Source organism: Hippoglossus hippoglossus, chromosome 22, assembly GCF_009819705.1.
Source record: "Hippoglossus hippoglossus isolate fHipHip1 chromosome 22, fHipHip1.pri, whole genome shotgun sequence".
Lineage (NCBI taxonomy): Eukaryota > Metazoa > Chordata > Actinopteri > Pleuronectiformes > Pleuronectidae > Hippoglossus > Hippoglossus hippoglossus.
This window is the reverse complement of record NC_047172.1, coordinates 25670521-25691719: the sequence shown is the minus strand read 5'-3', so window position 1 is coordinate 25691719 and position 21199 is coordinate 25670521. Positions and strand designations below refer to the sequence as shown.

The 21199-nt window shown below is 40.0% G+C and overlaps 1 protein-coding gene across 5 annotated transcripts; it reads left to right on the top strand.

Moving 5' to 3' along the window:
* The first annotated feature begins 2138 nt into the window (after positions 1 to 2138).
* vrk1 (VRK serine/threonine kinase 1) lies at positions 2139 to 20394 on the top strand. Of its 5 annotated transcripts, none has more exons than XM_034576297.1 (13): positions 2139 to 2301; positions 2792 to 2951; positions 3377 to 3432; positions 6925 to 6994; positions 8041 to 8128; positions 8680 to 8788; positions 10598 to 10690; positions 11312 to 11444; positions 11935 to 12055; positions 12368 to 12426; positions 13460 to 13629; positions 18466 to 18547; positions 20072 to 20394. In XM_034576297.1, exons 2-13 carry the CDS (start codon positions 2792 to 2794, stop codon positions 20230 to 20232), a joined length of 1302 nt encoding a protein of 433 aa, XP_034432188.1. In that variant the 5' UTR covers positions 2139 to 2301; the 3' UTR covers positions 20233 to 20394. The 5 variants fall into 5 exon arrangements, with proteins under 5 accessions (XP_034432188.1, XP_034432187.1, XP_034432185.1 ...); XM_034576296.1 differs by having other exon boundaries at positions 20069 to 20394; XM_034576294.1 differs by having other exon boundaries at positions 18463 to 18547; positions 20069 to 20394.
* Positions 20395 to 21199: the final 805 nt, after the last annotated feature.

Below are 21199 nucleotides of genomic sequence, written 5' to 3'. Positions count from 1 at the left end.
GCATTCAACCATGAGGGTACAAACCCAGAACAACAAGAATCAAGAAAGTACTATTTCTTCAAGAAAGCCAAACTACAAAGTGCTATAAGTAAGTGCCATTTAAGTGCTACTAAATTGTTTGCTTGTTGATTATAACCCCTGCTGCATCAGGATCAAGATAGGTCAGCGGGAGAGTGTCCTTCCTCCACTTAAACAATACCAAAACAACACCGACCCTAATCAGAAGTTATTAGGACCTGAACAGTACTGACATTTACTTTGTGTTTGTTGGTTCACTTTAGAGTTCATGAGACCAGATTCATGATGCAACACCATCGATTAATAACTAAATACATGTAGCCATCAGGTTTTGTGAGCGACAGAGACGGGCAGACAGACACACATACCCACAGGTTGCAGAAAGGAGAAAAGAGTTTTTCTTTACTTCATTGTTGCAGAAGAAGCGACGCCCCATTTAACCAAGAACATAAATATGAATTCAGCAGGTTTTTATAAGGATCAGATCTAAGTGTGAGTGATTAGAAAAAAGCAGAGGAGCAGAGTCTCTTGTTGACCAGCAGAGTAATGCGCCTCGTTGCTGCCAAGGGGGGCCAGACGGGGACACCCTGATATAGTTAAGGCTAAAGATGCAGCACACAAGTCTAAACTGAATGTATGTCAAATTAATGTGGAGAGCACTGATTACTGTTATAGACTGACTACTGTAGTGTGATTTTCGAATTGAAAACCTTATTTTGTAAATTACAGCACACTTGTAATAACAGTAACAGTCTAAAATACTTTTAAATGCATAAATCATGAGGCTAGTGAAGATGCCCACCTCTAGTCACACAGTGACAAATAAATATATGTATAGAAGTCAAATTCTTTGATGCATCGATAATAGTGTTATCATTGAATCATAGCCCTCTGAATCTGAATCGAATGGAATAGTGAGGTGCCTAGAGATTCCCACCCCTAATGGTTATTGCTTGTTTTCCTGATAACAGCCATGTGCAGTGTAAAAAATAAGCTCAGCCAATATGACAGACCAGACCCAAACCTAAATATTATTTCAAAATATTTGCAAGAACTTAGCCTGTCAGCTCCTTAGTAAGGTAGGTAAGCAGTAAGTGAGACTTAATTGAGTTTCACTGAAGACTGCAGTAGACAGGGCTGGATTACCAACCATTTATCTTGGTCAACATGTAAACTTTGTAGCAGTTCTGATTTATTTGTTAATACACATGCACCACTAAAAGAACAGAATGTGACTGGGTCCTGAGTTTAAATGTAGTAGTTTTTGGTTTTTTTAGCATTGTTTAATGAAGTTAGAGCTAGGGTTGGTAAACCTGGAAAAGCGAGCAAGAACAGCCTCAGAAATATTCAGCTGATACATTACACCCACTCCCATTGGCCCTCTTGTCAAAGCTATGCCCCAGAAACATATGAGCATGCACTATCTGCCAACTGATAGAAGCCAACTTTTCAGTGACAGGTCGCTGTGAGGACTCTGGTCATGTGCAAGCATTAAAGGTCAGTTAGTGAGAGACAGATCGTTCAGTCCTGTGAAATGTTTGGCCATGTTTGTTACAGTCATAGGAGGACCACAGACACCTTTTTTTTTTAAAAACACCTATATTTATTGATGGCTATCAGGACGTGAAGAGGATTTCAACAGATATAAAAAGTGTATCAGAGACCACTTACAGTACTTTTAACTTTCTACAAACTAATTAATCATTGTAACATATACAAATGAATTTGAGAGCTGGGTGGAAAAATGGGGGCCCTATGCTAATTTCTGCCTCTCATCCCCCTTTTGTGTTAATCTGGCCCTGATTGTAGGACAGTCCCCACTTGTTGGTGTGATATTAATATTTGTTCACGTACCAGCAACTGGCAAGCAGTGTCTCTTGAAAAAAATTAATATATTATAATATATATTATTATACATGTACATATATTTATATATATGTCTATATAGGCCTATTATAACTATAACTATTACTATGACTTTTGAGTTTGTTAAAACAAACATTGAAATCACTTATATTTTACTTGCATTTGTATAATCTGTAAGTGGAAATAAATGAGGCGAAAACGCTCGTTCTTTGCTCACTAGCCCCAGACTCTTCACATCACCACCGGTTGTGGTTTAAGTGCATTTACGTTTAAGGAGAATCGCTGACGCGATTACTCAGCGTAATCGACCAATAGAATAGCAAAGTCTCGTGACGCCACTTCCTGGTCGGTTGTTTTGCGGGAAGTTTGGTCGTGGTACAATTCAGCCGGCAGTCAGCGATAAACAACAAAGTGAAGGTGTGTGTGTTCATCTTTTCATTTAATGAAAGGATCGCCTGCACCCAACGTGTCGCAGAGATTCAGAAGCGTTTGTTATGAAACGTCGTCACGGAGCAGCTACAGTCAGATATCGATACTATCGAGACAGCGCAGTTAGCTCTGAAGCTAACGTCACTTGGGCCACTACCTAGCTAACGTAGCGTTAGCCTTTGCAGAGCTACCCTGATCGCAAACGCTTTTTTGTTTAAATGAAAGGCGGCTCATACCTCTGCAGTAAACACACTGGTCATTATTAAAACTATGTGTATTGAATTCGTAAGCTGTACTTACTTCAAGTCGCTGAGTAGGAACGGGCGACTTCCGGATGTGGTTAGCTAACTCTGTTCGTAAATGAAAGCATCAAACACGACGCCACGTAGCACCGGAGCTCCATTTTAAAGACTGAAGTTAGTCGTTAAGGCTGTAAGTGACGAAGTAGCACTGTAACACAGATGACGGTGCATTTCAGATGCCCCCCAAAGCCAAGGCTGCAGGGAAGCGAAGCGCTCCAGCCAAGAGGAAACTGGCAGAGGAGTTCCCACCAGGAGAAGTGTTGACCGACACCGGGAAGAAGGCCTGGAAACTAGGGACTCCAATCGGCCAGGGGGGATTTGGTCTCTTATATCTGGGTAAGAATAGATGGGACACTGATGATCAAGTTCAAAAGTTGAACAATATATTCTAAAAGACATCTATAGATGATGTGACTTCATTTTTTTGTTTGTTTGTTATAAAAGTAATGTATATCTAAACTTTTTTTTGTGTCAAGCATTTATTGTCAGCATTCAACTATTGTTGATCATCAAAGATTTTAAACAGTCTTAGCATCTGTTTCATTTTTATTGTATTATAGGTTCCTGGCAGTTTTGTTTAATTGACTAAATGATATTGTCAATAAATCGAACAAACGATTGGTTCAGACTTATAGTTGAGTCTGTGCTTAAAAAAAGCACACCATGTATCTATGAAACAGGATTCAGAGAAATGTGTTAACCTAAAAAATAGTACATGTGTAAGTACTATTTAATGCTGCCATTATTTTCTTTTTCTCAAGCTGATGAAAATTCTGCAAAATCTGTGAGTGCTGATGCTCGCTATGTCATCAAAGTGGTAAGACTCTAAACATCCTGAAAGCATGAACTGATATTGCGTTGCTAAAGGGTTTTTTCTTTCATACACATCAAATGTGCACTTCCTACAACTCACTTCCTTAAGTGACTCTTGGTTTTCACTGTTGTTTACAGTAGTTTTGTTTTATGATGTTTGCAAATCAGTTTTGAAATGTTTGATGTTTGTAAAAATTGGGGGGAAAAGCACAAGTTAGTTGACAATGGATAGAGTGGGTTAGCACTACAGGGCCCCACAAGTGGTCAGATTGTAGATTTAGTATGTACTGCAATCAGAGTGAGTCATACCCTTACAGGAGTGTTTGATTTAGTTGAACCAGTGTGGCTGGCTCATCCTTTATAAAGATTAAAACTCATCAGAGTGAAATGTGTGTGTGTGAATAGGGTTGCAAAATTCCGGGAATATTCAAAGTTGGAAACTTTCCATAGGAATTAACGGGAATATACGGGAATTAACGGGAATAAACTGGAAATTGTGTGGGTAATTTATACTAACTGTATTTACCTTGTCATATACAGACATAAATATAAACATTTTGTTTTGTCTTAAGCTGATTTGAGCCCTGAGGAAACTTTGGGCACTTGACTATATGCTTCTGCATCTTTGTGGCATTCTTAACATAGGTCTTTGCACAGTATTTGCAAATGTACACAGCCTTTCCTTCTACATTGGCTGGGGTGAAATGTCTCCACACATGAGATAGTGCACGTAGCATTGCTCTGTAGAGTAAGATGAGAAAAAAAGCTTGTAAAAAACACTAATGCAATGCCAGAGATATAAATAGTTAGCTAAACAATTGGAATCGTCTTTAAAAATATTTTACAATTGATGGATAAATGAATAGAAATAGGCTAGATGAACAGATGAACAATCCTCAATCAGCATGCTAATATATTTTCCCCAGTAATATCATCAAAACTTCCCTGACTAGTCCTTGGGCTAATGCAGTAGTGTGGCCTCAATAGCCCTGCTGTAGTGTGCAGGATGCTGGGAATTATCTGTGCATGTGATGGAGAAATACACATTGCAGGGTTGAAATTCAACGTGCAGCGTGTGCTGCATTCCATACATCTTTAAAATAGAGTTTTGAATGACGTTTTTATTGCTCAGCATTTAATTTAATTTTTTTTAAATTCCCAAAATTCCCGAGCTTAACTTCCCATGGAAAGTTTCCGGAAATTTTCCGTCCCTTTGCAACCCTATGTGTGAATCCAGCAAACAGGCACTGAGCTGGAAGAGAAATCACATTCAACTGCTAGGCTCCTAGTATTATACATTTTTAAGTCAGTGGATTTTTAATATAATTAATTGTAACATTTAATCTAACTATAAAATGACATAAAGTGAAATATGTTTTCCATCAGTGGTTCCCTTTTAATTACCAGTTATCTGTTAGAACTCTTATACATTAAGTCAACAGTAAGCTTCCCTGCCTTGTCTGTTTGTTGCCTTTGGTATTCTACGATGTGCTCCCCATCATTGGCTCTACTTGCTCCTTATTAGTGGCTGTTTTGCCTTTGCCTCTTGTTATGGTTTTCAACAAGCACCAGACCACAGCCTGTCAATGTCAGTGAAAGTCATTCACTGTCCACTGCTAAACCTTTTAAAGTCAGATAGCTACCTACCAATTCCATAAACGTATGTCTGTGGAACGCATATCTCAATGACAGTTCATCCTATTGACGTCATTTTTGGCATATGCCTTATAAATTGCCTGAGAAACTGAAGTGTCTAGTTTGGTACGATTTGAGCATGCAATATGTTCAATATTAATATAAATTGAATAAATAGGCGACCAGTGCCAGTAGTGTGCTAGCAGTCAGTCTGTGGATCAAGTTGAATATGTCCTCTTCTACATTCTCAGATAAACTACAGCAGTGGTCAGTAACTGGGTCAGAATCGCACCCAGATCATTTTAATCATTTGATTTTTTTTTCTGACCCGGAATGGTTGCTGATCTCTTTCATTGAAACAATATTCACAGCATCACTGTTTGGTCATTTGTCTTCAAAGACAAAGTATAATGTTAATTTAGTTACTGTAATGATTTATATCCAACTGAATTATAGGGCTTTTATTTGTTGAACCTAGGTTTGAAGATTGTGTCGATTGCTTAACAGAGCTTTGAAATAGCCATGTATGAAAAAATAACAGCAGTTCAGTAAATCATTCAAACTTAAACCACACACGTTAGCTCATGAACACACTGTTAAGTCATTTTAAGTCAGTTTGAACAATAGTAGGACTGTGCGACATAACGATATATATCACTTTCCCAGAGAAATTATTCAATCTATGGCAGTAACGTGCACGAAGGTCACTCTCACCGCAACAGATTCCGAGTGACAGGTACATAGACTAAAGAATGAGCGATAAGTTCTCTCGTGAGAAAAATAACTACATTGTTGCCAAAACAAGCTGAAACTGTGAGTTCTGCATAGATGGTAAGCGCAATCACACGGTAGAATGCGTTAACGCAACAGCTCAAGTGAGTACGCGGCAAAGTTAGAGAGCTCTTATGATATTATGACATCTATCCATTATGTTCAAAACTGTTTTGTTATTTTGATGATATGTTCAGCTACACGCTGCATCTATTAAACGTCTGTCCATCCTCGGGAGAGGGTTCCCTCACATGTGACTCTGAGGATTCTACATTTAGATTCCTCTATTAATAGTGGAACATGAAACATGCTTTTGACACAATTTACAGTGCACTCTACTCTGCTTCTTGTCGGACTTTAAATAGCCCAAATATCTCCACACTACCGAATTCCTCTGACCCTTCTTTTCAACAATGACCTCATCTTTAGAGCCTTGTGTTTGTTGGGTTGTTTTCTTTTATAACGCTGTCGCTCTAGTTTTTGGTTAACTTTTCCTGTCTTAATTTTCTCTTTTATATAGCTCCCACTCCTGATGTACTGCTGTGCATGGCTGCATTAGCCAAAACATTAACATGTGTGCTGCTGTCGGCTGCTACTCCTATGTTCTGTGCTTTGTGTATCAACCTAACCTGATGGGGCTGTAACTCTCTTCCAGCCACATGATTGCTCATATGTTATCGTTGCTGCATGCACTTCAATGTCAAGCACACTGCATCTTTGCAGTGTGCAAAGATGCGTCCTATAAAATGTGTCCTATAAATAATGTTGGATGTTAAATGATATTCACATCAATGTGATGATTTGTTGGTTTGTGAGTATTTCATTTGCTTGATGAGCTCAAAAACAGACATACATTCAGGTTATTTTAATTATGTTCCAAAAGATTTCGATATTATATATATATCACTGTAACCATATGCATTCACATATACAGCTACCCCATATACTGTTGTATTCAGTCTTTACAGTGTATCCATGTGCAGCTTTTACAAAAAGACATGAGATGATACATCGGTTGGTCTATGTAAGTACCAGTTATTGGTAGTTAAAATGAATGTAGACATAAATGTACTTTGTATTTCGTCCACAGGAGCCCAGTGAAAATGGACCTCTGTTCTCAGAGCTCAAGTTTTACATGCGAGCTGCTAAGCCTGAGCTGAGTAAGCCAAATTATAATTCTTTATACACAAACACACACACACATGTTTGTACTTCTATCTTATTGAGGACGCTTATTGGTATAATATATCCCTAGCCCCTTTCCCTAACCATCCATCTAAATGCCAAACCCTAACCATACCCAAGTCTTAACTGTCAAACAGCCCATTAAAAAATGAGGAACGGCCCAAGTAATGTCCTCACACTCAAAAAAGGCCTTACTTTCTAGGGTCTATGCTTAAAATGGTCCTCACAAATATTTAAGTACTGGAACACACACAGACCCCTGTTGAAGTATTACATTACATATCATTTAGCTGATGAGTTTATCCAAAGCGACTTCCAATAAGTGCATTAAACCATGAAGGTACAAACCCAGAATAGCAACAATCATGTAAGTACAATTAGCTTTAAAAAAGCCAAATTACAAGTACTAGATGTAAGTGCAATATATAAGTGCAGCTAACTTTTTCTTTCTTTATATATTTATTTTTATATAAACATGAGTTGACGATTGTTATTAGACATCATCTTCTTAACCAAGGTGTAGTTGGAAGAGAAAGTATGCCACCAAAGTTAGCCTTGTAATCATAGCACAACAGTCTCTCACCACCAGGGCAAACAAATAAAAGAAAGCTAACTTTCTTAATTAAAAAAGACAGTCTTGTAGCAGAGGCGTAGGGGACCCTACAGAGGAACGGAAGCATTTGGTGGAAGCGCTGTTGGCCCCCAGGCCACAGCTTTGCATTTTATATAATAACAATCCAAATGTCAATCTCCCCTGACAATTAACTGTTATATTACTAAGGAACCAAAGGCTCATATTTTATTCATGCTGGAATCTCGTGTTGTTGGTAAATATATTTGTCCCAGCAGCAGATTAGCTTGCAGCCTCGCTGCCCGGCTCCCCCCACAGAAATTTACTATTATTACTGTGAGCATCACAGCCATCACCCACTTACACCGGCACCAGTTACCTTGTACACAGGAAATTTCAGTAACCACTCTGATTTGATGGAGAGATTCAGTATTTTCTCTTGTCCTGCAGTCCAAAGTTGGATGAGATCTCACAAGCTGAAAAATCTGGGAGTTCCCAGGTACTGGGGCTCAGGTCTGCATGACAGAGGAGGGAAAAGGTAAGATTTAAACCAGAAAATCTCACATAACCATTCCTGATCAAATTTCAGAAGTTAAATGTAAATGAGCTTCTTACTGTGCTGCTGTTTCACCAGATACAAAATATTCAGTTTGAACCCCAAAAATATTTTATAAACTCAATAAACTAATTGAGAAATCAAATACATTACCTTGTAGAACACCAAACACATGTTTACAAAGTAAAATATAAGATTTAATTTAGTAAAGTATTGGATAACAATTAATCAAGCCATGCACTGTAGTAAGAGAGGGGACATGATGATTTACATGTGTTTAGTAAAAGAAATAACTTGATAGGTATATTAAACATGATTTCTCATTGTAAGTGAAAACATTTGTAAGACGTTGAAAACTGATTGTGAAGACTCAAAGCCTTTCATAAACCATTAAAAAGGAGTTTTTTTTCTCTGGCATGAGAAACTAATCATGGGTTAATCATCACAACAGTGAGCAGTGCAGTGCTGTGTTTCTACTGCTTTTTTATCTGACACTTCACAAATATTAAACACATCCTCTTTGTGCTTCCCAGGTACAGGTTCATGGTTATTGACAGGCTTGGCACAGACCTGCAGAAAAAGTTTGAAGAATGTGGAAAGAGGTTCCCCAGAAAACTGGTTCTGCAGCTTGGTCTTTGTCTGGTTGGTTATTCCATGATCAGATGGTTTAATTTTGCTTGAGCACTGCAAACGAGAGGGAACTGCATTTAAGTGTGGCACAAAACAGGTTAATGTAATTAAAGGTCAAAGGCTTCTTGGGACTATTCAATTGACAAGCTGTTGTGCCTGCAAATGGACACAGGAATTAACTTGCTATTTAATGATGACAACAAAGGTGTGTTGAACCGAACGCGGCGCCAATTTGATGTGCGTCGAGATTACATAAAAAGTCAATGCAAAGTCCCCTCTAAATTTGCGTCAAGAGCTCTAGGTGTCGTTTGGGGGGTTTGATGTTTCAAACGCGGCCCACGATTGAGTTGAAATATTTGAACTCGGGCATCAAATTCGCGTGAGACAAAGGCGCGTCATTCAATCAGCGCTGAAAATTGTTCTTGCACCAGCCAAAGCTAGCGAGTGATCAAACCAGTCACTGCTCAGCCTCAAGTACCGCTGGATTGACCGTCACCTAGAAAATGCTCCTGTAGGAGCCGGTTTGTTTGGGGACCCACACACAACGGCGCGGGCTTCTCCGGCTCTTCCACAACACGTTCACCAATCACCGCAGCAGTTGTAGTTACTTCAGCCAGTATTTCTCTCTCTCTCTCCTCTTCCGTTGGCTTCCCCCTGGTGTTTCCACAACATGTACAACACAGCAACTTGATCGCTTCAGCCAGTAATCCTCCTCTCTGCACAGTAAAGCCACAAGGGAAACAGTGTTATTCCCATTTACTGAAGTATTGGTTGTCAACCTCTATAATTTCTTCCACATTGCATTAATGAAAATAACTGTATTGTGTGATGAGTCCGTAAGCTTCACTGTCAGACAGTCAGTGAATTACATAAAGGCATTGCTGTGGTAACATTAGTCATGCTGTAACACACCAATCAGAGCAAGACAAGATGCTTGCAAGCAGGATGCTCAGGTGACATGACCGTCATCTGACACAAGTATGTCATAGACTAGGGCTGGGCGATAACACTTCAGATCAATATCGCGATTATTTCAAACTTTTACCTCGCTAACGATCTGTCACGTTACGTCTCATGACGTTTTTTTCAATGTGTTTAAATACATGTCTCAAACTCTGGAGGGAATCAGACGAATACAAATACAACTTCAAGACCTGTACGTGTCCTAATAACTTCTGATGAGTGTAAAGTGAGCACAGATCCGTGGGGGAGTGAGGGAGGACATGCGGCAGAGTAATATGGCACGGTAAAAGGTCCCCAGGCCACCGCTGCAAAATGAACATAGCGGAAACCCGACAGTTCGTGAATGCACGCATTGGGGAAAGTAATAACCGAATTAACCAACATGAGCAAAATTAAGTCTGTTAGAGGCTATGAATGTCGGTTTCGATACATTTTCGGTTAATTGCCCAGCCCTGTCGTAGACTGACACATAATTGTATTTTGCAGAGACAGAACTCCTCTGTAGCTTTTTGATGGGCATCTTGAAATAGCAGGAGAGAAAAAGAGAAAGTGCCAATTGACCGCTCAAATTTCCTAAGAATAGGAATGTCCAAACTGTACAGATGTCATTCACACTTGGCTGAGATCCTGTCGCAGTGCGAGCAGGACACATCCCGTCATGGTCGAGCAGATCCAATTACATTTTTTTTGTGATGCATTCTGTGTGTAACATGCCTCTTTCTTATAGATGTATCCATATACAGAACAAATGTTAATACCTTGTTTGTAAACACTAGAAAAATCAAAATAACATACACCAAATACATATTTTGCACTAACATTTCATATAAAATATTTTGCTTTCTTTTTCTTGTTTAGCTGGATATTTTGGAGTATATCCATGACCATGAGTATGTGCACGCTGACATTAAAGCATCTAACCTCATGTTGAGTGACACTGATCCCAACCAGGTCAGTCGAAGTCAAAGCACATGATTAAAATCACATTGGGTTTGATTTAGGGGTAATGTTCTTCTGTATTTTTTAATGTCGGAAAACTAAGGCGCTCCTCTAACCCCAGTTCTGTTCCATAAAGGCTGGGGGGGGATTGTGTTCTAAGATCATTATATCCATTTGTTGAGGAGGAGCCTAGCAAACAAGGTGAGGGCAGGGGTATATAGGCTATTTAATTTGAAGATTATTAATATATAATTGGTGGTATTATTAAGGAGCTATTTATACTTTTTTAAAAGTGGTCCCTCTGGATTTAAATATTGTGCATGTTTGTAGTTATGCTGTTTCTGAAGCTTTACTGGAATGTCTGTTTGATTTTATTACAGTATGATTCTTTATTAAAGCCAGTTACCAAGTGTAGGGTATCACTATAATGCAAAAGCCTGGAATCATCTGCTGCTCCTGCTTTTGGCTTTGTGCTAAGAGAATTTAAACATCCTGTCTATCTCTGACTAAAGATGAGACTATTTTTAGTGTGATTCCTGGAATCATTCTAGATGTATATGTGTAAATGTGACGTTGCTCTTGGTTTACGCATGTCTGTATGCATGCCTGACTTTCTGTTTTTGTGAACTGTAGGTTTACTTAGTAGATTATGGGCTGGCGTACAGGTACTCTCCTGATGGTGTCCTCAAAGAGTACAAGGAAGACCCCAAGAGATGTCATGATGGTACCATTGAGTTCACGAGCATCGACGCCCATAAAGGAGCATGTAGGTATTAGGGTTACTAGTAGTTTAATGTGCCCATTTACTGATTATAAAGGCAAGGTAGCCAGATCTTTGATTGTAAAAGGAAGGTCACATAGGGTTTAACATTCTTAGCTCTACCTAGAAGCTGAATCTTGTAGTATTTGTATTAGTCAGGTATATCTCCTCAAAGTATAAGAAGTTTAAGAAAAAGAAGGTTTTATAGCTCTGTACTGTTTTATATAGTACAGAGCTGATGTCACTCCCAACACAGCAATGAGATTAATATTCTAATTTTATTTTTGGAAAGAAGGGTTCAAATTTTTTAACATTTTTATAAGCTACAATTGTATTACCCTAACTAACCCTAACCCTTAGATTTAGATCATGTGTTGGTGTTTACAGTTGAATAACAGCATGTTTCCTCTCCAAGAATTGGCTTTGCTACTAATGTACGGGCAAAAATGAAAGTGAAGATGGTGTACGCTGCTGCTGATTTGGTTGTTGGCTCCAGCTGCATGTAGGCGGAGTGACCTGGAGATCCTGTGCTACTGCATGGTTCAGTGGTTGTGTGGTCGGCTGCCCTGGGAGGACAAGCTGCAGGACCCCATCTACGTCAGAGACTCCAAACTTTGGTGAAAGAGTGGCACCTGCATTCACTACACACTCCCTCTCTGACTGTGGTTTTGTTGTGTGCTGCAGTAGCAGGACCATTGTACATAAGAAATGGTAGTTGAGATATTCACAAAGGACATCATCAGCAGTGTGTGTTTGACCAGGCTGTTTTCAGGTGATAAACACTGAAATTGTTATTGGCCAACTACTCTCAGCTGTGCCAATCAGCTCTCCCTGGTTCACCTGCAGGGGCTCACTGAGACACCTCCACAAAAGCAGTTTTACCTTTCAAGTAAATTAAAATGACAGGTTTCAATCTTTCTGTCTTACAGGTGTCAAGAAAACATCTCACAGTTTATGAACAAGTGTTTCTCTGCTCAAGACAAGCCAGGTGACACACACACACACACACACCCACACAGACAGACAGACAGACAGAGAGAGACACACACACACACACACACACACACACACACACACACGGGGCAAGTACAAGATTGAGTGTAGATCTGTCATAGCCATTAACAGAACCAGTAAAAAATCACTACTAATCGGATGAGTGGCCCGGCAGTTAAGTACTGTTTGTTTTTCCGAGCTGTCTGTGTGTGTCTCTTCCAAGCTGATAACTCAACAGGCAACTGGGTCAAACTCATACCGCAGCAGCATTAATCAGAAAAGGTTAAGACCGAAGCACCTCACCATACTCGACAAACATGCACACACGCACACAAAGGCTTTAGTCATACTTAAGTAAACGACAACATTCATTTATCTGCAGTGTGATCTAATTATAATCTTTCAGACCTACTTGGTTCTCATTTGGATGGTAATTCCAATAGCGCACACTGCAGTAAACACTGTTTGCTGTGGCTATAAATGGTGACTTTGACATTTGTTGTCTTGCTGTGGTAACAGTTGCCATTTTAATGTTGGCATTTTGACCTGCAGGCAGTGTGTCAGTTCAGGCAGAGGAGACAAACACAAGAGTCACACCTCCTTCCTTCTGCTCTGTTGAGCACAACTGAACTGTTGGTTACAACTCCATCTGTGTTTGTGTCAAGGCTAAAATGATGCTGCGACCAGCCCTACACATTATGGCGAAGACGGTGTTCTGACACAAACACATGAAGAGTAACATGAATAGAGAGATGGTCAGGGCCAGTCAGGGTTATTTACTTAGTCTTCCATAATTAATCATGCTCTAAAGAACTTCACTAGCTAATTGGAAATTGGAAATGTGTCACAAATCAACACTAACTCTAAATCCACAGCCACCAAAATAGACAGAAAAGATCTAACAGACATACCTGAACTGTATGAGCATGTCTGGTGTTGCTGATACTGACATAGAAGCAAGTAGCTAATAGTCAGATTTCAGTTTATAATGAACCAGTGCATCACTGTGTTTTTCTGTTGAGCTGCAGATGAAATTCAGAAGTTCATGGAGGAGATTAAATCTCTGGGATACCAAGACAAACCACCGTACGAGAAGCTGCGCTCCATCCTGCTGTCCGGACTGAAGAGCATCCAGTCCAAAGATGATGGCAAGCTTGAGTTTGCTCCTGCCAACGGAGCTGTATCACTTCCTGCTAAGGTCAGCACAAGCACACTGAGATAGACAACAACTTGGGTATAGGGAAATCTTTGAGACTGCCTCGCTTAATTTTATTTGATGTACTGCTCCTGGCTAGCTTCCGGCTCCAAAAGAAGAAGCCTAAGCGGAAGTGCTTAAAAGTGTACTTCCGCAGAGATCCAGCAGGGGCTGGCTCCGACTGGCTTCAAACAATCTCTGGCTCCATAGAATGCCATTCAAAAAACGCCAATTTCTCCCATGAAATACTCCGTCAAACAAAATAACCCACGGATGATTGTGGTCTCATTCGCTAGTTATTGTCCTTATCAGAGATCTGGTGGTCCAACTGAAAATAATATCGTAATTAATTAGATATTAGAGTCTAAAAAGCTGTAAATTTAGGGGCGTGTCTGCTTGATTGATATAATACTGTGCATGTTACTGCTGTGACTTTTTACCAGATGTGCTCATTACAATCATGAGTAATAAAACTGAGTTTCATAGATAACTTTATTGCACATTAAACTACATTAATTTATAATTTAACAAAAAATGTAATATAGTTGTGGATCAAGGTAAACATGATCTTCACTGAAGGAAGAATAATCTAGTGCTTAATATTTAGTAATTATAATTTACAGTAGAAATGTTAGAATTGAGAAAGCACAAAAGTTGGATTTTATATTAATCTTGCAGCTCTTGATGCAGTCGTCTGTTTACTATAAAAGTAAAGTCCAAAGACTGGAGGAACACAAGCTGCTCTTACATTTGATATGTTTAACAGTGTGTAGTTTAACAGTCAGTCCAGAAGCAAATAATTCATCACAGTTCATGAAGCAGCTCACATCTGTTCTGACGTCTCTTCATGTTCTGCAGATTAAAGCAGTGTTAAAAAAAACTCTGAAATCAGATGATCGAAGCTAACTGTGTTAGCTGCTAATTCTCGGCACAGACAGGTGCTGTGGCGAGTAGCCGGTGTAGGTGGGTGTGTTTACACACCTCAAGTTGGAGGTCAGGTCAGACCCAGCTCCTCCCTTTTATCCAAATATGGTAACGTCCCCCTCCACCGGGCTCCAAACAATCAAGATGGCGCTGATTCAATCTCGAAACTCTCGGCTTCAAAACGGGAGTACAGAAACCAAGGTGACGTCATGCTAGGTTGCCACTTGGTTTAAACATTGAGGTGCGGCAAAGGTTGGTCTTTTGCCATAGGAGACAAAGTTATCATAACTCCACTGTGCATTGTCCAATCAGCACCAAAAGTCCTTCACGTGATCATAGTCCAATCCTGAACAGCTCCATATGTCAATATTAACAAAGGGTCATAGCGCCCACATACTGATTAACTGTGGGACATCAGCACCAAAATTCTCACCTTTGATCAGGTGAACAGATCTATTAGTCTATATGTAGTGATAGTGATGGCGTAGATACCTACTGATCAGCGTGAAAATAAAGTTGTAACTCCACTGTACATTCTCGAACCGGCCCCTAATTTCTCAGGCTTCATCAGAGCCCCGAACTGAACAGATCATTAGTCTCTATGTAGTGATAGTGATAGCACCACCTACAGCCAAAAGGCAGTAAGCCTCATTATACAACTTTAATTCGATTTACATGAAATTTTCATGGTGTGGTCTACACTTGATGGCTTTGACCGTAATGTGTGATTAGTGGCTGCGTGACAGAAGCAGGAAGTGACGAGTTTATCCTTCCCGCAATGCACAAAATGCATGCAACACCGAGCCGTTTCGCCCGGTCCCTGTCCACCCTCCCCCATTGCCGCATCAGGTCCTGAGATTGCAAGTGCTAGGGCCCGCACAGTCCTTCTTGCAGCCCTAGTTATTAATAGTAATTATAGCAACTAGTGTAGTGCCTGTACGAACATTTGTTTGGGATAAGCTGTTTGCTTGGCCTGTTGTAAGGCTGGTTGCAGCTTTCTCTCTGAAGTTGTACTGATCTGCAGTATTTGAGCTGTGGCAGGGTAAAGACCTGCTGCTGGCCTCAGTACAGAGAACCCCGAACTTGAGATTCAATTGATGTTGCCCTTGCAGTGAACACACTGTTGGCATGAATGGCAACTTCATTTACATTGATGATTCCCAGCTGCTGCTGCTACAGAGCACTGGTCGCCTATTTATTCAAAGTTTTTTCAAATTTAAAATATCGAATGTACGAATCGCACCACATTTGACACACCACTTCCTTGGGCCCTTAACAATTCTCATGCCAAGTATGAAGTATGGGTTCCACAGATATTAATTCCACACAGACAGATTTCTGGAATTATTAGATTATAAACTTGGTTTATACAGCATTTAAAAGCAATGTCTTACCTTCCTAAGTGGCCAGAATCTCGGCTCCGTGGTTGGGAGCTCACTGGTAGTTTGGCTCGTTGTCTGGCCGGTAACCAGCCGTCCGGACCATCCTGCTAAAGAAGGATGAGGAAATGTTTTTTTATCGTTCGGAACGCAGCCACTTTATCTGCCCTCCACAACAGCAGCAGCAACATACAAGGGCGTGAGCACTGTTGGTTGAATCATTAATGAATCAGTTTTCATATGATGAACGTGAGTGAACGTCACGTAAATTTTTTAAAGCATCATCGTATCAGGCCGTCAGGAAATACCAGGAGCGTTTGCGTGAGTGCGGAGGTTGGCGCAACGCGCGCCTTTACGCACGGTGCAACTCTCTCTCGCTCACTCGCGTGCCCCCTGCATCAGGAGATGCGCATGGCCCGGCGGCGTGTTTGCCGTCGGGGGGTCAGCACGAGACCCTAAGCGTCCGGAGGTTGGTCGGGCTGCCTTGGTCAACCGGGGTCGAGCAGGCTGTACCGGTAATGATCCCTCCGCAGGTTCACCTTCAGAAACTTTGTGAAGAGTTTAACTTCCTCTAGATAGTCAAGTTTGATCATCTTCTCGGCGCTCCGCCATGTTATACTGTGGTCTATTAGTGTTCTTAGGTAGACACAAGAGGCACTTGTTTATTCTGTTGGTTCTTTGTTGTCCCTAGAAGTTCAGATGCACTAGTCCATTACTATTTGAACCTCAGCATCTGGGGTTCAAAATTTGTAAAATTATACAGTATATGTATATTTTTGTTATAATTTTTCAGTCAGTTGAAATAAATCCTGAAGAGAACAATTTGGGGTTGTTTTGTGTCTGTATAGACTATAAAAAGCGCTTTGCATTTTTAATTTTGGTACTTGTACTTTTACTTTTGATACTTAAGTACATTTCAACACCAGATACTTTTGATGCTTAAGTACATTTAATATGAGCTACTTTAAGACTTTGACTCAAGTCATTTTCTTACGGGTGACTTTTACTTTTACCGGAGTCACTTTCAGGTAAGATATCTGTACTTTTACTCAAGTATGGCTTTCAAGTACTTTATACACCACTGCTTACCGGCTGCTTCTTAACAGTGGAAACAGTGAAAACACAGAGTTTCTCTGGTCACAGCTGCTCAGAGATCAGCGCTGCAGCTTCTTGATCAGAGCAGAAGCTGCAGTTGGTTTGTACCGAGCTACATCCTATTACGTCTACGGCCCGGCGCTTTTTCGTGCGGGTGGCTAATCTTGAGTTTCCGATCCCCAGCCTCGGTAGGCTAACCATGGATAAATCCCAAAAAAGAAAAGTCTGGGAGGAAAATAGAGAGTTTAATTCTGCGTGGACAGATTAATTTGCTTTCACTGCCAACAATGCTGGCTTACCTGGATGCTTGATATGTGGCGAGAAATTAGCAAACAACAAAAAATGTAATGTTGAAAGACATTTCCAGAACAAGCACACAGCATTTGCTGAAAAGTACCAAGCTGGAGATGAGCGAAAAAGCATAGTTCTGTGTTTAATTTATTTCAAAGTAGGCCTACACATGCCAATGTATTTTGTTCTCCTCTTCATAAGAGTTTGGTGTTTTCCTTTGTTGTAACAGTTAAAAATATCAATAAAATGACAACAGTTTTCTTTATTGTCATAAACAAAAACAAATATTGACAAAAGTAGAGTGGATGTAGGAAAGTAAGTGTAAAATTATATTTCAAAATCTATCTCTTACCTCCATCTGATCAATCCTATGTAATGAAAACCCTGAAAAACTGTCTTAACGATTAATTGAAGACTACACACAAAGATTGAGGCTAAATCTGCATGTTGCTGAAATCTGTAGGATTGTAACTTAAACATTAACAGCACTGAGCAGATATGTGTATTCTCATAGGTTTACACGCTAACATTTACTTTATTCACAGGCCAGTCATATTTGTTTCCTGCTGTATATAATTATCCTGTCAATCTGTTCTCCTCAGCAGGCGCCACATGGTGTTCACTAGGTAGCAATTGTCAAAATAAAGGCAAAACTGAAAAGAGGTGCAGGGGGTGAGTGATAGTTCAGACTTTATAAATGGCTCAGGCTGGAGGAGGACTTGATTGTCTTTATTAAGTGCAAAACTCTCTGAACAGCCACCATTTCTCTCTGACTCGCTCTGATTTCAGAGCAGAAATAATTTAGTCATATTGTGTGGAAAACTCTTTCCTGTCTTTCTAGGAAACCTTCACTTTTGTTGAACCCACAGTTAAAACACACTTTATGTAAACAATTTATGGAAGCCAGTGTTTGTTTGTTGTGGTCAAAGCAGTTGAACAAGTGATCTGATGTTTTATTGGAAATGGAAAAAACACTTAGTTTAAACACGTTTAACTCTTAACGGAGGAAAATAAATGCTTTTATATGAATCTAGTTCCCAAGAGCAGGTGCAGCACCAAATGGTACATGACCAACTTAGGTATAGGTTTTAATGTGGACATGTATGCACACGGTCACCACCTAATTCTTCTTTTCCTCTTCTTCCAGAAGGCGGCCAAGAGAAAAATAGCAGATGTGGAGAGTGAGACGGATGGAAGTTCCACAAAGAAAAAGAAAGTCACAAAGAAAAAAGGTGTGATCAGATGTCATGTTGTATATTTGCTGTTAATCTTTATTCCTTTTCCACTGCAGAAACAAGATGTGTGGGTCGGGTTCTTTTGTTTTCATGGTTTGGTCCGCTTTATTGTCGAGTTCTCAAAGGGATAGTTCACAGAAAAATGTGTTTGAGTCCCCTTGTGTCAGGGGGTAAACAGCGTTGCAGCCAAATCAAATACAATTGAAGTAACTGGGGATCAATTCTTCAAACGTTAAAAAACAACAGAAAAAAACATTAAATCTCTCCATACTGCTCCTGTGGTGTCATCCAAGTGACTGTTAGCCCTACATTCAAATTTGACCCGAAACAGCGTCATTAACACCATATTTTAAGCCTAAAAGGCTGCTACTGGAAGTAGCGATGCTAGCGGAAGCAGCGATGCCAACGCGCACCCCACACATGCCCGTGGGTGAGAGCGTGTGCGCGTGCGAGCGTGAATGATATCAGAGGAGGATATCAGAGGACGTTTAGCCTAAAAACATGGTGTAAATTACGCCGTTTCAAGTTGAATTGGAATGTCGGGGCTTACGGACGCTTGGATGACACCAGCTCTTCATTTTCAGGTGAACAATCCCTTTAAAGTCAAAAGGCGGAAGGTGACACTTTGTTTGATTTACTCTAGAGTTTATGGGAAACATGTTTAAACCTGCTACACAACATGAGACATAATGTGACGCGCACAGTCAGGACATCAGAGTAAAAGCGACTGGAACAATCTGGATTCATGATCCGACATCATGGATTAATAACTAAATACATGTGATAATCAGTTTGTGTGTGAAGAGGGACAGAGATGAGCAGACACACACTCACACTCACACCACACACAAACTCTTCCGGAGACAGAAGTTCTTTCCTCAGATTATGATGCAACACAGTGTTTTAACTTCATTGTTGCAGAAGAAGCAACGGCCCGTTTATCCAGTAACATAAATATGAATTCAGCAGGTTTTTATAAAGATAAGTTCCAAGTGATTGATAAGAAAACGTCAGAGAAGCAGAGTTACTTGTTGACCTGCTCAGAGTAATGCGCCTCAGTGCAGTGGCGCTGATTTGATTTATATCGATATTGACTGATATGAACAAAATTATCGCGATATGATTTTTTTTCATATCGCAGGGCCCTAAATTGAGGTCATATTTCAGATCCAATTACTCAGATCATATTCTGAGGCAGTGTGAGATGCATGTGTCCACAATGCAAATCAAATTAATTTGATTGTCAGTTTGTGTTTGAAGACCAATAGAGACAAGCACAAACACACACACACACACACACACAATCTTAGATGGAACGCTAGAATACCAGCCTTACAGAATGCAAACCTAAAAGCTCATCTAAAGCATGACCATCCCATCCAGTGTATTTGCATTGTTATGATATGATGTATATATATATGTATTTATGATATCTTTGGAATGAAAGTCTTAAATTGATGACGATTTGTTTTTGTGATAGGCCGAGACACAAGCTGAAATATATAAATTTTTTTTTAGAAGTGAATAGAGTGAAGAGTCCCAAGAAGAATCCTAGACCAAGAAAGGCGCCCAACAGTGGAAAACAGGGTGACCCTAAATCCAGTCTTGTGGAGATGGGGACCCAGACCACACCTGGACTAGCCCAAAGATCTAGAGGCAGACCCAAGAAAACCATCACCTAAACATCAACCAGTCTATACTCCTTCCATCCTCTTAAAAATCTGTTTTGAGTTTTATATGCTTTGATCATTTCTGTCTGTCATACACTGGTAGTGGTTGATGTTTTATTGTATTTTGTGTGGTTGAAGTCAGAACCATTGTAATAAAGAAGAAATGAAATATTCCATCTTTTGTTTTTATTTTGTGATGGAAAGAAAACTTCATTATGACCATTGACCAGATATAAGGAGATTAGTTATAATAATCATTAAGTGTGAGAGGGTTCACTGTTTGAAGAAAGTTCTAAAGAAGCCCTTTCCACAGTGGGGAGACCGAGGGGGCCCTCTGCTATTCTCTTATTTGAGCTGCATGTTGCAACCTTTGTGTATGTTCCTATCAGAATAAGTCAACCTTCGTAAAACAGGTTCTATAGAAAATTCTGACAGGTGACTCCAGAGAACTTCTGTGGAACAAACAACGCAAGCAACAACTGGAGAGACGTAAAGGAACATGATTAGGAAATACTTTCCTGAGTGGTGTTATTCGCTGTGGTTCTTGATGAGAGCTAATGTCACGTCTGCAGATACCGAATTATCAGCGAAACCTAAACTCATTGTTTATCAACCATTTTAAGCTAAGCCAAATACAACGGTCCTGCATGATGAATTTTGTAATGTTTAGTTTTTGCTGAAACATGTAGAGACCAGTGGTGGCTGGTGATAACATTTATTGGGGGGGCAAACAAACTGGACCAGACTCAACAAAAACAACATAACACACAATTCAGAGAGATGTTTTAGGTCTCGCACCCCCATTGTTGTCCACTGTACCTCTGTGCCGATACTTTGAAACAGCAAACAGGGGAAGCAATAAAATCCATTACTTACTGGGTACAAGCTTCTTTTTCCTCTTTTTTTTCTTGTTAGGGAGTTGACCGGATTTTCCCAGAGTTCCCCTGAAGCAGGTCAGCTCCCAGCGGAAGTAACTCAG